This window comes from Fukomys damarensis, unplaced genomic scaffold (genome assembly GCF_012274545.1).
Source record: "Fukomys damarensis isolate Sample0158 unplaced genomic scaffold, DMR_v1.0_HiC HiC_scaffold_26, whole genome shotgun sequence".
NCBI lineage: Eukaryota > Metazoa > Chordata > Mammalia > Rodentia > Bathyergidae > Fukomys > Fukomys damarensis.
In genome coordinates, this window is record NW_022900938.1 from 103,044 (window position 1) to 120,892 (window position 17,849).

General features: G+C 36.7%; 1 protein-coding gene across 4 annotated transcripts in view; it reads left to right on the plus strand.

The window, feature by feature from the left end:
• Als2 (alsin Rho guanine nucleotide exchange factor ALS2) overlaps positions 1-17,849 on the plus strand; it is an 86,822-nt gene that overhangs the window by 32,002 nt on the left and 36,971 nt on the right. For 3 of the 4 annotated variants that reach the window (XM_019206553.2, XM_019206555.2, XM_019206554.2), the window contains 5 exons: positions 2,413-2,595; positions 5,645-5,816; positions 7,723-7,903; positions 10,174-10,239; positions 15,545-15,751. In XM_019206553.2, the coding sequence (XP_019062098.1) occupies positions 2,413-2,595; positions 5,645-5,816; positions 7,723-7,903; positions 10,174-10,239; positions 15,545-15,725 (783 nt within the window). In that variant the 3' untranslated portion in view covers positions 15,726-15,751. Of the gene's footprint in view, positions 1-2,412; positions 2,596-5,644; positions 5,817-7,722; positions 7,904-10,173; positions 10,240-15,544; positions 15,752-17,849 lie in introns of those variants that run through there. The other variant, XM_010617516.2, reaches the window with a different exon arrangement.

Consider the following 17,849-nt stretch of genomic DNA (forward strand, 5'->3'; position numbering starts at 1 on the left):
ATTTTCATCTTTTCATTCTCTCACATTTTTTTCTTTTCCCTTTTTGTTCTTCCCCTACGTATCACACCTTCCCTACACCTTTAGCTCCTTTCCTCCCATTTCTAAATGTCAGTAATCTTATTAGAATCTTATGCATTGTTGCAGAATATTCACACCAGGGAAACTATTTGGTATTTACACATGTGGGACTTATTTATTTCACTTAGGAGTATATCTTCAATATGTATCCATTTTCCTATGAATGAATCTATTCTCTTGCTCTTTATGGCTGAGTAATATTCCATTTTATAGAAAAACCACAGCTAAATCTTGGAAACAACCTATTTGCCCATCCGTTGTGTGGATTTTATAATGTGGCCCTAAAGCTTTTTCGTTTTCTAGAGTGAAGCTAAAAGTATGGTGACTTTCACTGTTGTAGTAAATGGTCTGGGCTTATGCAACACTATTGAGAGAGTGATAATTTCTGGTCTCTGTGTAATTCTAAAAAAATATTCTTAACCTTTCTTTCCTGCTCTAGCACCTTGAGGAAATGCCAAATTCTCATCAGTAGAATTCGTTCTTTTTATGAGTGTTTGATTTTCTGGATGGAGGTGGGTGGTAGGTATGGTGAGCACCCCCAAATGGGTGGGCCTGTTGCTTCCATGTTTGAGTAACAGAGACTAAAGGAGGATGGCTACCTCAACTTCAGGAACATGATCCAGATGTAAACTACAATAAACAGTGTGTCCAGTGCGCATTATATATCCTTCACTGTCTACACTCCTACATGCTTTTCCTTTCAGTGAACTTAATTTGGGAAGAAAAAAAACTTTAAACATAACATTAGAGAACAGTTATTCCTTCTAGTTTCAAAGTTAAATATTGTCAGTTTATACATTGCAGTAGTAAGCCATCCAGTTTGTTATTTTTATCACAAATATATAGCAAATCGTCATTCCTCAATTATTATTTATGGTATGTGAATAATGTATAAAGAGAACTTAATTAAACTAAAGGAAATCTTGTACTGTGGCATTGGAGGCCCTGGAAATCAAACATTTATTTAACATTTTATAGTGAGAGAAGAAAGAATAGAATTTGTTAATGAGGCTTTAGTTTTGTAACTCTAATAGTAGAAAAATTATAGTATCAGGATTGTGATTTTTAATTTAGGAAAGGATGGTTGATTTTGTTTTATTTTGTTTGGGTTTTGGTTTTTGGAGACAGAGTCTCACTATGTATTTGAGATTGACCTGGAACTCACTGTGTAGCCCAACCTGGTTTCAAACTCACAGCAATCCTCCTGCCTCAGCCTCCTGAGTGGTGGAATTACAGGGGTGCACCACCACACCTGGCTAAGATTGATTGTTTTAATTCATTCTGAGTAATCTGAAAAATTAATATTCAAAACAATGAGATTTGAATCATTTTGATTAGAGACTAAATTTTTATTTTAAATGACTAAAATTTTTAACTCATTCTTGCAAAATGAACTGGAAGTCAGCTATTTGGATGGCTTGAATTTGAGAAGACAGTGTTGTCCTGGAAGAAGAGAGCTATGAAGTTGTGGAGAAATTGGTGTATGCACATTTCCCCTCCACAAGGACCCTGGACCCACTTAGACACAGCCTAAGAGATGAGGAGCAGTGTCAGGTCAAGGCTGAGGCTGGGCCTGGAGGCAGGAGGCAGAAGTACTGCAGCAATACACTTTCTTCAAGTGAAATCTTCTGAGGACCCCAGACACGAAACAGATGAATGTTGAGCTACCTTAGCTGCAGGACTGGAAATGAGTAGCGTTCTGGCACCTGCTTTTCCATGGTCACTCCTGAATCACTATGTGGAGCTCTAAGGTTTGAAAATCATTGAAAGCAGGGATTCTCAAGCTTTTGCATATGTCAGAATCATGTGGAAGATTTATTTTTTTAAAAAGTCCTCCAGCAGGGTGAAATGTAGCATGGACTTTAATCTTAGTGGATTTTGTTTCTTTTTATCTTGATTTTTTTTTTTTTTTTTTTTTTTTTAAAAATTTTTTTTTTTTTTTTTTTTTTTGCAAACAGCCAAATGTAAATGGACAAAGATGTGTCTTGTCAGTTTTAGAGTAGACTTTAAACAGTTCTGGCCTCTCAATTGTCATACAGGCTATTTGTGCAGATTTCCAAAAATAACATTTAAACAGTTAGATCTATGCCTTCTCCTTTTAAATTCCAATTTTTCAGATTCTTGTAAAAGGAATTCTAAATTTAAAGCTGATGCGGTGTTGCTTATTCCCATGTTGGTCAGCATTTGATTGGGCACATGCCTGATATCTGAGTTTTGCCTCTGAGATATGACTGACTGCACATGCTCGAGTAGCCTGACTTTCATTTCCTGTGGATCTCCAGTTCTCTCTGACTGCCTTCACCTTGGACAGACAGGGTCTTTCTGTCATTGCAGATAAGCAGTGAACATGGAGTCTGGAGTGTCGCTGCAGGCCAGGATTATTCCCTGTTCTTAGTGGATACAGAAGACTTCCAGCCTGCATTGTATTACAGTGGTCGACAGGACCCTGCAGAAGGTGACAGCTTTCCAGGGAGTCCCAGAGGTGCCAAGACTCCAGTACTTCTCTCGTGGAGTAAGGTGAACAGGAATTGGCTCTCAGGCCCACATACTGTAACACAAAAGTTTTTTTACTTTGTTATTATTTGTATTTGTGCCTATTTGTTTTATTTTTATGCCTATTATTAAGTACTTTTTTAAAAATTGCAAACCTTTTCCTATTCCTTCCTTCATTCCCTCCTTTTCTTGCCTTAATCTCTCGATAGTACATCTCACCATGTAATACACTATATAATGTACTCATTTTGTCTATTGTCTATCTTCCTTCCAGTAATGTTAGATTCATGGTAGTAGGGATCTTAGACTCTCATTCATTGCTATATCCTTATAATACATTCATTCTTCATAAGTATTTGGGAAGTACATTTCACAATGAAGTTTCCTGAGTATTTCAGGCAGTTTTAGAGTTCAATTAGAGTAGAAAAAAAGTAGGTGAATTTCTAAGTTGGAAATAAAAACCACAGGGTCCTGAGGTGGACTTGGGGCTGACAAGAAAGGACCTGATAGACAAGACACTAGCAGTGCTGTTTCCTACCAGTCCTCTACTCTCTTAGCTTTACCTTTTACTTCCTACTATTCATGCCCTTCTTTTGAGAACCTGAATTTCTCTCTGCTTTTCTACTTCCCTCTTTTTCATAAATTTAAGCCATTGCTTTTTTTGAGTAACTCACATCCTCAAAGTGACATGCCACAGGGAAATTAACTATTAACATTCATACATTCCAGATTTCTTATTCTTACTGAAAATAACAGCAAATCATTTTAGCCTTTATTTTTCTTGCCAGTAAGCTGTGAATATATTGAGACAAGATCTTCATTGCCAGTGATAACATTGACCAAGATTGGGCTCTTGACCTATACACAGCCTGTTTTTTTAGGCATAGTGATTGGCTCTTGTACTTGTTGGCCAGGCTCCACATTCCCTATGAAAGATTCTATAGTTTACATAAAGAAGGAAATAGGCCAGGGCTGGGGATGTAGCTCAGTGGCACTGCGCCTGCCTGGCAAGCACAAGGTCCTGAGTTCAATCCCTGGTTCCACAAAAAAAGAAAAGAAGGAAATAGGCTGATGAAAGGAATGGGGCTATAGTGTAGAGGTGTTGGTTATCATGGGGTATTAATAGTGCCTGTTTGTACACGAACATGTACAATGTGTAAAGGTCAGGTCAGGGTAAATGGCCTATCTCACCTCAGACCCTTATCCCTTCTTTGTTTTGAGAACATTCAAAGTCCTCTCTACCAGCTATTTTGAGAAGTTCAATTACCTGTTATCAACCATGCTAGAGTCAATGACAGCAAACCTTTTAGAGACTGGGTGCCAGCTGCAACCCCAAACCCACTTATTTATTGCAGAGTGCCCACGCTGAAATTAAACCTAAATCCTAAGGTTTTAGTTTAGAAAGACAGCGCAGTGACTTGGCTCAAGAGCCGACACAGACAGCCGTGTGTGCCTGCTGCAGCGTGGGTGCCATGTCTGTAGACCATTAGAAGTTAGTCTTTCTAACCCTCATCCTGTACCCATTAACTGTAGTCTTTGTTTCTCTCCTTTCCCTGGTTCTGCCACTATTCCACTTTGTAATTTGATGAGAGCAGCATTTTTACTTTCTTTATATAAATGAAAACATGATTTATTTGTCTTTCTGTACTTAGCATAAAGTCTTCTAGTTGTACCCATGTTACTGCAAATGACAAAAATCTCGTCTTTTTACAGCTGACTAGTGTTCCTGTGTGTGTGTGTTTATTACATTTTCCACTGATCTATCAATAGATACTGAGGTTGATTGCTTATACTGGCTACTGAGAATAAACATATGAGTGCAGATGTCTGTCTGGAACACAGATTTCATTCACCTTTTGCAATATACCTAGTAGCTCGATAGCTGAGTCCAGTCGTAGCTGGTTGTTTATTTTTTGTTTTTGAGACAGGTCTCAACATGTTGCCCAGACTGGTCTTGAACTTGTAGGCAAATGACCCTCCTGCCTTAGCCTCCTGTGTAGCTGGGAATACAGTCTTGCACCACTGGGTCCAGCTTCATATGGTAGTTCTGTTTCTAGCTCTTGAGAAAATTCCATAGTATTTTCTGCAGTGGCTATAATAATTTACATTCTGGCCATTGGTGTATTAGGGTTTCTTTTCCCATCTGTGCCTGCATTCATTTTTTATCTTTTTTAATAATGGCCATTTTAATTGGGATAAGATACCTGCTTATGGTTTTAATTTGTATTTCCTTGATCACCAGTGATATTGAACATTTTTCGTATACTTTTGGCCATTTTTATATGTTCTTTGGAGAAATATCAATTCAGGTTATTTGCCCATGTTTTAAGTGAAATATTTGGATTTTGCTATCAAGTATTTTATTTGTTTAGTTCCTTATATATTTTGGATGTAAATCCTTTTACTGGATGAATAGTTGACAGATATTTTTCCCCACTTTATAGATTGTCTCTTCACTCTGTTGATTGTTTCCTTTTCTGTACAGAAACTTTTTAGTTTGATACAAATCCATTTGCCAATTTTTTATCTTTCTCTTCCTTCCTTCTTTTTTTTTTGAACAGGTTTTTTTCAGCCTCCTGAGTACCTTGGATTATAAGGCTATGCCACAATACTTAGGTCCCTGTTTTCGTAAAGAAAATTCCTTTATGTTATACTTTTAAAGGCAACCCCAGACCCTTGATACTTGATAGAGCAAAAAGGGGTTTGTGGCCATGTAACCCTCTCAGTTGGATCTTTATAGGCGGTCTGTGATTCCAGAATTTGTGATGTGAAATAAAAGTTATCTTGGAGATAAAAGTTAAAGTATATAGTTATATGTAGATCCAGATATATGTATTAATAGTAGTAGGCTGGTACCAGCTCTAAAACAAACAAATATGAAAAGTCTTGGTCTGTAGTGTTTGCAGGTTTTCACTATGGTCTATTTCAAGCTACCAATGGTTTAATAACCTGCTTACAAAGTTCCTGAATATTTAAACCTTTGACTCTTATGTCAGCTGTTATGAGCCAGCTTGTGTTCCAAATTGCTGCCTGTAAATAGTATTTTCTTTAATCTTATTTTCCTCTTTTCTAGCTTGGATATATAAATAGAGTAACAGCAGGAAAAGATAGCTGTATGGCCTTGGTGGACAAGAATATTATGGGGTATATCGCCAGTCTTCATGAGTTGGCCACTACTGAAAGACGGTTCTATGCAAAACTAAGTAATATCAAATCTCAGATACTCAGGCCTCTTCTCAGTCTAGGTAAGTTGAACCCTTCCTCTAGTCCCCACTCCACATCATCAGGACTTTGGTTTTATCTGTTCTTCCTGTATCATAAATAAAGGAAGTCTTTTGTTTTTTTTTTTAAGAGATAAGATCTTACTAATGTTGCTCAGGATTTCCTCAAATTCCTGAGCTCAAGCCACCCTCCTGCCTCAGCCCACTACATGTGGCCCTAAGAAACCTTTTGAATTTCGATTACTCCTTTCCACTCCCTTTTTTTGTACACAAGTAGTCACAAACTATTTTCAGTTTGTCCTTAGCCCTATCTGCCTGTTCCCATAGCTCCTGCTACTTGTACAAGTAGAAATTGGAGCTTCTAGACTGACTATTCATGGCAAAGAAGCAAAAATAGCTTTGGGGAAGTTGACCATAGAAGCTAGATTTCCAAGCAGCATTTCTAGCCCTACCAGTTCTAAAATATCTTCCATTATAGTCTGAATTTTTCATTTTCTTGGTTAGAGTTCTTAGAAATTATACCAAATAAAAATCATTTGCATTTATAAATAATATCTTAAGAATTATCACCATGAGAGTATTTCAAATTTTTTTATATGTTTGGCTCTGTGTTTAGACTGGAGATGGAGTTTTCTTTGTCTTCCTCTGTTACTAACTAGCCCCCTTGGAGGAGGAGGATGCAAAAGTTAAGCTAAAAGTTAGGCTCTAGTGTAGCCTTTTCCCTGGTTAAGTTGATGCTGAATTATCTGGCTCAGCCCTAATAGTCTTTATGAATACAGTCCTTTTTTAAGTAGAGGACTGGCTGCATGTTTATTTGTTGTTTGTTTTCTGAGACAGGGTCTTAGTATGTAGTTCAGGCTGACCTTGAGCTCGCTGTGTAATCCAGACTGGCCACAAATTTGCAGCATTCCTGCTGCCTCAGGCTCCGGGGTGCGCAACCGTGCTTGGCTTGTTGGCTTTTTGATTGACTGATTGTTTTTTGTGGGGGTGGGGTATTGTTTTTCAGACATCATCTTGCTGTGTAGTTCAGATTGGCATTGAATTCGTAGCAATCCTCTTGCCTCAGCATCCCGAGTGTTGGCACTACAGGCATGTACCACCATGCCTGGCACTTTTATTTTTAACTTTTTTTTGCTTTCTTACGTGTTGTAGAGTTCTTGTTCTATAAATTCTCCTCCTCTGAGTGGCCCAACCTCTAGGTCTTGAACAAGGGAAAGAAGCAGCCTAAGATGGAAGCTTTCTGGGTTGCTCTGGAAGAAAAGGGTTGTCTGCTTGTCCCTAACATGGATCTCTGTTAGTCTTACTGGTTCACTTATCAGCCTTATTGCTGGGAAGAAATTCTAGAAGTGAGGAACTTTGAGCTGGGAAAAGACAAGAGCAGTCTAGGCCACCTGATGTTTGGACTGCACCCTGTACACAGAAAAGCTGGGTTTTCCCAAGAGGCATACCGAACAGAAATCAGTACTGATATTGAAAACATAAGCAAGATATATAACCTTAGAAATGAGTTTAATTCCTGCCTATCATTTATTAGTTATTTACTTCCTTTGTCTTGGCTTCAGGTTATTTATTTTGAAAATTTGAGAATTGTTAGGTTACCTGTGTGGCTCCAGAATTTGGCTGATCTTTAAAAATTACCTTTAAAGCTTTTATTGTTTAAATATCTGCCTGGGCTCTTAATACTAGGCTTGCTATGTCAAAATTATAAAGTTCATCTGAAGGCAGTTTTAACAGTTTTCACGGGAGACTGGATTCAGTCTCTGAAGTTGCTTTCTGTAACATTTTCTGTAATTATTTGACTTCTACAGATGAGAGAACATCTCAGCATGTCAAGTATTCTTAGAAGAGGGGAACTCAAAATCTTGATCATGGGATCAGAAGAGTCTGTAGTCTTTAAGTTGTTTCTATCTTCATCATCATTTTGTTGCAGAGAATTTGGGCACTGTGACTGCAGCGCAACTGTTGCAGGAGGTGGCAAGCCGTCTTAGCAAGCTGTGTTACCTGACTGGTCAGCATGGGGCCTCCCTGAGCAGTTTCCTTCAGGGGACAAAGGATGCTGGGAATCTGGTCATCCTGAAACATGCGAGTCTCTTCTTGGATAGTTACACAGAGCAAGTATCCAGTCCCGTTCATGTTTGATCTCTGCAGGGTTATTCTGCCAAGGAGAACAGCTCCTTAATCAGAAGAGTCTAGATTAGGGACAATGACATAAGGTAATAGAAACTGAAAAGCAGTATTTTAATCTTAAGCCAACTGTAGTTCTAAAATTCAGTTTTCTTTAAGAAAAAAGGTTTAAAAATAACGAATTTTCATCTTTCCTTCTACATTATAATGGTGATTGATAGTGTTGTTTTGTTTTGTTTCTGGTACTGGAGATTGAACCTAGGGTGTTTGCACTGAGGTACATCTCCAGACCTTTCACTATTATTAATTTTGAGGTAGGATCTCACTAAGTCATTAAGTTGCCTAGGTTGGGCTTGGAGTCCTGCCTCAGCCTCCCAGAGTGCTGGAATTGTATGTATGTGTCACCAAACCTAGCTGAGAGTGTAATTTACTATATGTACTAAAATAAGGCTGGTTATTTTGTTTATTTACATGTATTATGCTAAAACTTGAGGAAATAAATATATAAATTATTTGAAGATCAACTAAGTATGGAGCTGTTCCAATGTCTGCTTTTTACTGTTGTGCAAATGAAGGATTTCAAAGGCCTCACTACATTTAATGTAAAAATATTTTCTTAAACCTAGAATAGTTATACAAGATTCTTTTTATGTTTAAATAAAATACCAAAGTATATTTGGAAATTTAACTTAAATTATTTCTTTTTTATTTATATTTTGATATTATGATCCAATTTTATTGTTATTTTAATGCAGAGTAGGTTTTATTGTTGGTCTAAGTATGTATCAGTTTGGTTCTCCATTCAGTCAAACCTCCTTGGTCACCAGGACTCCCTGAATGAGTCAGGGTGAGCACAGGTGAGCTGGGGAAAAGTTCTGTCCTGCCTGTGTATCACTTAGGTTATTTGTAACATAGTGTATGTTTCTTTTTGAAAACTGCAAAAAAAGATAAAAGGATAAAGTTGCTATTAACTCCACCACTAGAAATAACACCTGTGGGTCATCTGAATATTTCCCATGCAGACAGTGTGCATGTGCAGGTAGATGTATATAATTTAAATTTTAAGCAAACTGAATATATATGAAACTATTGCCTGAGAAGAAATACCTTGGTTTGAATTTTTAAGCTCATTATCTTTCAGATATGGAACATAATATATGTTTGATACAAAATTACTTTTTAAAACTAGATTCTGTTTGAAGATTTCAGCCTTCACTACTATAATTTTCCTTCTTTTGACTTGCCTTTACCTAAAAATGCCTGATTCCCTTTTCTTCTCTCATACTTTAGGCCTTATGCTTGAACATGGTTTTGTTTTGTTATCTGGAATTACTTTTTAATATTTTATTTCTGTAGATAGAGCAAATAAAATTAGACTTATACTATGAATTTGTAAAAGTTATTTTGAGAGTGGTGAAGTATATATCATCTAAAATTCACCACCATAACTATTTTTCCAGGTCCACATCCCCTTTGGCTATTTTTAGTAAAAATTTCTTTTCTCTTGAAAAGTCTTTTGATTTCATTTGCTAGCCCAGCAGTATGGAGGAAGTGTAGATGGCTCAATTCAGATTATCCACAATTGCTCTGTAGCAGTTTGTCAATATTTAATCAACATTTTCTAATAGTTTCTCATTCAACTTTTCACTTTTTTTTTTTTTTACCTTCTACTACTCATTTTCTGAAGACATAATTGGGAAAACTGAAGTGAAAACTAAATCTTCATTAAAAATTCAGTCATGTTAATCATTTTTTTTCCTCCAGCTTGTTATTTAGGTTACTCAATGCTAACTGCCAGGTAAATTCTAGTATCACCTGCACAGTTTTAAGTGCTTTTAAGACTCTCTCTCTCTCTCTCTCTCTTTCTCTCTCTCTTCTTTTTCTTTTCTTTTTTTTTTTAAGACAGGATCCTGCTGTATAGTTTAGGCTGGCTTCAACTCACTGTAGCCCAGACTGGCCTTGAACTCACACCAATCCTCTTGCCTCAGCCTCCCAAGTGATTGTAGTTATGAGCCATTACACCCAGTGAGAGTTTCTTTTATGTTAGAATCTTTATTAAACTAGCATTATCCTCACAGCATTATTATTGTATAACCTGCTCTTCAGTCCTTTACAGTTTGTGAATATTGACATCACAAAAGTTCAGAAACGCATAGATGAGATTTCGAATAGTATCTATTCCAAATACTTGCTTGGAAACTCAAGAAATAATTTATGTTTCACCACTAATGTACATGTGTTTTCTTTTTTGCTTAAGGTATTGCACATCAATTACAAATTTCCTGGTTATGGGAGGATTCCAGCTTCTTGCTAAGCCTGCCATGTAAGCACATACATACCTTCCAGCTACCGAAGAGCCAAAGATCATGTTTTATAATGTTTGTTTTTGAGTTCCCGGGGAAAGCTTTGACTTGGCCATTTGACCAGTGAATCAAATTAGACTTATTAACTCATTTTTAAAGATAACAGATGCTATTAGTCCTTGATTATCATTAGAAGAAATGAGTTTTTGTTGTTTTTTTTTTTAAGTACCATAGACTGAATTTAGGACCTTGTACATGCTAGGCTAGTACTTTACCACTAAGCTACAGCTTCAGCCCTTTTTAAATTTTGTTTGTTTGTTTGTTTGTTTAAAAATAAGGACTTGGTATATATTTCATGCTGACCTTGAACTCACTGTGTAGCCCAGGCTGGCCTCTAACAGCTGTCCTCCTGCCTTAGCCTCCCAAGTGCTAGAATTACAGGCATGTGACTACCTTTTTAAAATTTTGAGATAGAGTCTCGCTCAGTTACCCATACTGGCCTGAACTTGGGATTCTCCTGTCTTAGCCTCCCAAGGAGCTGGAATTAGAGGTGTGTAGCATTATGCTCAATTTATAATAGGCTATTGAAAAAACACTGAATTAAAAGGCACAAGATCTACTGCTGCTTTAGTGCCCCACCACTTACTATCCCTGAAACTTTGGATAACTCCCTTCAACCCAGAAAGCCTAATTTTTTTCATCTAATAAGTGGGAATGTTCTCTCTTCCATTAATAAGAAACAAACAGTGTGACTGTTACGGAAAAGTAGGCATCATGCAAATGTAAAGTAATTATATGTACCTTCTGGATAAAGAGTGTAAAAGCTCACTTGTATGTGGCCAGTACTTCTTAACTGTATAGTCTCAGCAAATGTTGGTGTAGCAATAAAGGCAAGTTTTAAAAAATACTTACTAACCACATTGAATAGATGTTAATATTTTGCCATGTGTGCTTTTATCCTAATAGGAATACTATTATCTTTAATTCATTTCTGGATTTAAAGGATTTTTCACCAATAAAATTGATTGCTGTAGCAGTGGTGGTGAACTCATGGCTCACATGCTGTGGATCACGCAGAGCCCTCTGTTGGCACATGGGCCCCATCACCCAGCATCATCCCACCAGCCAAGCATTGGCACTTTTCAACCAAGAAGTGGGTTTTGGATTGCAATTTGAGCACTCAGTCTCTAAAAGGTTCTCCATCACTGCTGCAGGGCTTTAGTAGATAATATTTATAGGATTTTAAAACTCCCAATTCTTAAAAGTTGGAGAGAAACTGATTTTTTTGGGGGGGTGGGTCCCTTTGTGTTGCTGGGATTCAAGTCCAGCACCTGACACACACGCAGCAAGTACTCTGCCATTAGCTACATTCCTAGCCTAAGAATTTACTTCTGTAAAATTAAATACCCTGAGTTCCCAAGGTAAATCATCCAGTGGTCTTTATGTGCTGAATTCAGTTTGATAATATTTAAAGACTTTTCATCTGTGTGAGGGTGAGTGTTCTCTTCTGAACTTGGGTAATTTTGGTGAAAAGATTGCACTAGCAATTATAAAATCAGTTGGAGAACTTTCCTTTTCTTTTTTCTGAAATAGTACCTATGAGATAGGGATTATCTATGTTTTGAAGACTTGAGTAGAATTCATCTATTAAAAAGATGATACACTTCAGTGAGGATATTTCCTGTAGGGAGTTTTTGAACTACCAATCTGGTTTCCTTAATGATTGTTCTGTTCATATGTTTATTTATGGCTTTAGTTATTTATATTACGTTGGAAAATTATTTATTTTGTCTTTATTTTCAGATTTATTAACAAAATATTCCAATCATTTTTTAAAGATGTTTTCATCTTCATAATAGTTGTATTTGTTTGCCTTGCTTTTCATTGCTATTATTATTATTTGGGCCTTTATTTCTTTATTTTCATCTTGGTCTGTCTTGTCAGCAGTTCTCCCCTTTTATTAATCTTTTTAAAGATTAAGTTTGGCTGACCCTTTCTTTCCTTGTTTTTTATGTCATTAATTTCTGCTCTATTTACTTCTACTTTACTTGTGTTCATTTATAAATCTCTTCCAGCTTCATTAAATTTAGGGCCTTGTTTTCAACTTTTTTATTTTTCTGATATAGTCTTTTAAGGCTATAGATTCTCATCTCATCTTAACAACCTTTGATTTGTTTGGTGAAGTTTTTTGTTGTTGGTGGTGGTGTTAGATTTTGTTTGTTTGTTTGTTTGTCTGGTTTTGAGACAGTGTCTTGCTGTGTAATCCAAGCTGGCCTCAAATTAGCTATGGAGCCTATGTTGACTTTGAGCTCTCTATTTTCCTGCCTTAGCCTCCCAGTAGTGTTGAGATTATAGGCACACACCACTGTGACTGGCTAAGACATTTTGTTTTTATAGTCATTCAGATCTAAATATTTTTTATAATATTTATTACAAATTGTTTTTTGACTCTTGTCAAATTTCTTTTGACTCACTATGTAGTTGAGACTGACCTGGACCCCTCACTATGTAGCCCAGGCTGGTCTCAAACTCACAGCGATCCTCCTGCCTCAGCCTTCCAAGTGCTGGGATTACAGGCATGGTGATGGTTTAGCCATCATTTTTAATGAAAAATTCACATGTGTTATATCTTTAACCTTATAAGGAAACTTCAAAATCTCTTTGCTGTATTGCTTAGTACAGTAATCTCTTCTCTTACTATCTCACGTTCTGCACTGGTTTTGTAGGTTTGTCTTAAATAGCAAATAAGTGGTCTTATTTTTGTTGTTTTACCCAGCTAAGAGCTTCTGGCTTTGACAAGTTTACATTTGTTGGGATTGCTGATTTTTATTTATTACTTATAAATTGTTTTAGTGACAAAATAGTTTTTTTAACCTTCAGTGTTGGTAAAATAATGAATTGTGGCCCCCAAAAAGTAGGAAAAAAATTGTTGCAGCCAAATTAATAATTAAAGTAGAAAGAACATTGAATAGTTCACTTTTGCAAATAGTAATACTTGAAGAAAACCATACGTAATTAGAAGATAATGCTTGAAAGTTTGTGGTGATTTATTTTGTTTTACTTTTTGGTTTATTTAGTTTGAGACAGTGTCTTGCTACTCAGTCCAAGCAGGTCTTGAACTCACTAGATTACCCAAGTTTGCCTCAAATTTAACAATCCACCTACCTCAGTCTCCTGAGTGCTGGGGTTACCGGGTGTGCACCACCAGGCCTGGCTTTTGTAGTGATTTGAATGGAGGCCTCTGGGCCTCTTGAAAGATCATGGTAGTTACTGACTCTGGTGCTGTATTTAGCTTTCTCTGTTTTTGGACACTGGGTTTTGATCTGTCATCCAGGCTGGCCTGAAACTAAAGATCTTTTTGCCTCACCCTTCCGCATGCTAGGATTGTAAGCATGCGCTACCACACTTAGTCCTTTTTTTTTTTCCTTTGGTACTGGGGATTGAACCCAGAGGCTCACTCATGTTAGGCAAGCACTTTACCACTTAGCTAAATCCTTGGCTTCACTTTATTTTTTAGTTTGTTTGTTTTTGTTTGTTTGTTTTGTTTTGTTTTTGAGACAGGGTCTCACTATTTAATTGAGACTGACCTGGAACTCTCTGTGTAGCCCAGTCTGGTCTTGAACAGCGATCCTCCTGCCTCAGCCTCCCGAGGGCTGGCGTGTACCACCACACCCGACGTCCTTTTTATTTTTTAATTTTTGAGACAATTCTTGCTGAGTTTCTGAGGCTAGCCTTGACTTTGTGATCCTCCACACCCAGCCTTTCAGGATTACTGGCTAGGATTACTGGTCTGCACCACCACACCTGGCCCGTGTTTGGCTTTATTGTTTATTGCCCACAGGTATTTCATAGTTACCTTTGCATTACTCAAGAAGTGACCTGACTTCTTCAGATCGAACAAGTACAATCTGAGTAAAAATGCACATGTAGCTGTGTAAGAAAAACAGTATTCTTCCAATTAGAGTCAAAGCTCCCAAGCAAAGATATGCTGAATAGAGTCTCTGGTTCGGGTTTTCTGAGAACATACTGGGACTCCTTTTAAAGAAATCTATAAGCAGGAGTCTAACTGAGACCTGGGAAGGAAGGGGCTCACAAGAGTTGGGACATTTCTGCTGTAGTATGGAAAGAGTCTTGGCATCCAGGAGAAAACACTCAAAGGTGTATGTGCTCTCCATGTCCTGCCTCACCCACTGGGAGCCAGTCAGCAGAGCTCTTCTGGAATGCTGCACAAGGTCGGTGGACCCCTGCAGCTGCATGGGGCAGCAGCATGGACTCAGTGAAGCAGAAAGCAAAAGTCTGGACCATGTTCCCAAGAACCCTAAACTGTAGTGTAAAACAGATTATTACGATTTTTTTTATACAGTTTTCCAAGACAATGTTTTGCAATCTCTGGGCTGTCTCCTTCTAGTTCTCTAAGAGATTATAGTGACTTGTTCTTATCTTACAGTCTTGCGTGATGTTACATCCTACTTGAGGCCTTGTAGCTGACATTTGTAGTCTGTCTATGAAGTATTGTACTTAGGGCAGAGCCTGGCACATAATTATTGCTCATTAAGAGACATGATTACTCTGTCCACCAATTCTTACTTCTTTACTAACGTTTTTACTGTGCTGGCCTGATGAACATAATCTGAGTGAGTTACTGATCAGCCTTAATATTTGCAATGAATTTTTAAAAACAATCTAAGGCTAAGTTTTGACTTTAGTTGAAATATTTTGAAGATCTCAATATTAAGATCTTCACATATATTTGCTTTACTGTGTCTTTTTAATTGTAGTGCTGTTTCCTGGAGGGTTTTTTCTCCCTCTTTCTGTCATAAATTCTTACTAGGTAATTAACAACTGAAGGACAGAGGAAGAATGTAGAAGTATGTAAATATATATATACTAATTCTGGAGCAGAGAGCTTTGCTTTTTTCCTTACTGTTTCTGTTTAGCACGACTAATTAGAGCAATTAGAATTGCCCTTTATCCATTTGACTTCTGACTTGAAAATAACAGGTAATGGTGTCATTTGGTCTCTGATTTTGCCCTGAAACTGTGGGATACATGACTGATTTCCTAGAATTTAGGGAACAAATCTGTGTTTCAATTTATGTCCATTTCTATTAGAATTACTATTGCTGCAATTTGCTGTGTTTTAACCTGTCAAAATCCCTATTTTATAGCTAGAGATATTATTTTAATCTTGTTGTATTTCATCTTATATTTTTACACCAAAAGGTACAGCCAGGAAAAGATTTTGTCTAATGACATTTTCTGTGCAGTGTTATACATATTACCAATATCAAAATGATTAACTGAATATTTTCCCTTTACTTTCAGTGATTTCCTAAATAAAAATCAAGAGCTGTTGCAAGATTTATCAGAAGTGAATGATGAAAACACTCAGTTGATGGAAATATTGAATACACTTTTTTTCTTGCCAATCAGACGCCTTCATAATTATGCAAAAGTTTTGCTAAAGCTTGCTACTTGTTTTGAAGTGGTAAGCTCCCATATGTAGCTGCTTTGGATTCTTGGGAAGCCAGGAATCATAGTTTGTTTGGGTAAAGCCAACATAAAATCTAGAATTTCACTAACTTAATATTACATATATCTAAATTTCTTTTTCTTGAGTAAAAAAGGATAGTATGATTAGGTGAATCTAGTTTTCTTCATTGTGGATTCAGTTTCCGATTGTCTATATTAATTTTATGAAATTGTCTATAGAGTTGAAACCCTGCTTGGCTGCTGCTCATTCAATAATTGATCTTCAGCTGGTGCTGTGACCTTCATCTTTGAGATTGTACTAAAATGTGTGATTTCATTTTGTTTCCATTCTGAAGGGCTCTAAAGAAACCATAATGACTCCTAAGTTCCTTAAAATCTTTTAAATCTTGGCCTCTCTCCTTATCTAGACAAATTTTGAGTCCCAGAGTGACTCAGGAATTGATGTAGGCTTTTTTTTTAGTTCCTCCTGTGATCTCATAGTTCTTTTCTTTAGTCTGGTTTCAGTTTTAACCCAAACATCTAGTTTTCACTGAACAGGTTGTAATCAGCAAATAACCATCTATTTAGTCCAGACTAGCCTTGAACTCACAGTGAGTGATCCTCCTGCCTCAGCCTCCTGAGTGGTGGAGTTACAGGCATGTACCACCACACCCAGCTATTTATCTTACTTACTGTCTGCTCATTCAGCAATTACCCTTTTCTGGTAATCGGTTCTCAGAGATTGGTTTTCAAAATGGTAAGGGTTCCCAAAGTCTCAACTATTTTCACAACAATATTGAGACCTTGTCCTCCATGTTTTATTTGCACTGACAGTGCAGAAGTAAAGGCAAGTAAAACTGCTGGCTCCTTAGCAGGAATCATGGCAGTACTAGCCTTGTACTTGCAGCTAAAAGCCAAAACACAAAGTGCCAATTTTCCTGAAGAACATTGATGATGAAGCTGAAGAAATTACTAACTTCGGGGTGGTAATAGTTGAGTGTATATCTTTTTAATGTACTCTGTGTTGAAATGGGAAGGACCTGTAACACATTTGTGCTGCATCCTTTTCATTTCTCAATGAAAAGCACAGTTGTGATTGAGTTGAGGCTTACTTTTTTAAACTTGAATAAACGTTACAATAGACAGAAAACTAAGATTATTCACATTTGATTATTGACAGGTACTTTCTCAAATGTAAGTAAGTGAATCTGTAGTTGCAAGAACAGCAGGTATTACCTGTTGCCAGTGGTAAAATCTGAATTTTTTAAAGAAGAACTTAAAATATTGGGAGTCATGAGTTTACTACTATGAGCCTGACAATCCCACAATATGTAACCCTCTTTCTGATGAAACACACAGTAATACTGATTTTTATTTTGTATAAATATATCAACATATGGAAGACCTGTATGATGCAGTATTTTTGAATGACCAGGCTCCATTGTTGAGCATGTGTGTAGAAAGACCAGACCATTTTAATACAGCAGAGTATAAGGAATTAATTGCTATAATTTCAGTTTCCTTAAGCTGCTCCTTAACCAAGTTTTCATGTCTCAAAAGAGAATAACCATGTTGTTTGTAATAGCTATTAAAGTACTTCTATCTTTTCCAGTTATCTATCTTTATAAGGCAAGATGTTTCTTCATATATTTCAACAAAACAGTGTATCATAACAGATTAAAAGTAATAGATATAAAAACCCATCTGTTGTCTTCTAAGCCAGATAGTAGATATTTGAAAAAATGTAAACTAGTGCTGTGTATTTCTCACCAAAACTTTTTGTTTGGGACATGTAATCATTTAAAATCTTAATTTGAAATGAATTAATAAGTAATTCTTAAATTTTCTTAATTTTATTTTCTAACTTGACATATACCTCACACATAGGAAACAGGGACTCAGACACTTAAATTTTTGCAGCCTTCCCTGACCTGAGTTTTCTGCTGTTCTTTCCACTGATGACTGGCAGTATTTACCGCTTTCTCTCCTTGAGTTATTCCCCTATATCATATATCCTTTATGTCATAGAGTTTTTTTGGAATCAGTCTTGTCCCTCCCCATTTCCCTTAGTAAAATACTTCTGTTCTCAGGCTGAAATTTTTCCTTTAACTAGTGGTGCATATCTAAATCACACCTAGTCTCTGTATTCTGGATAACT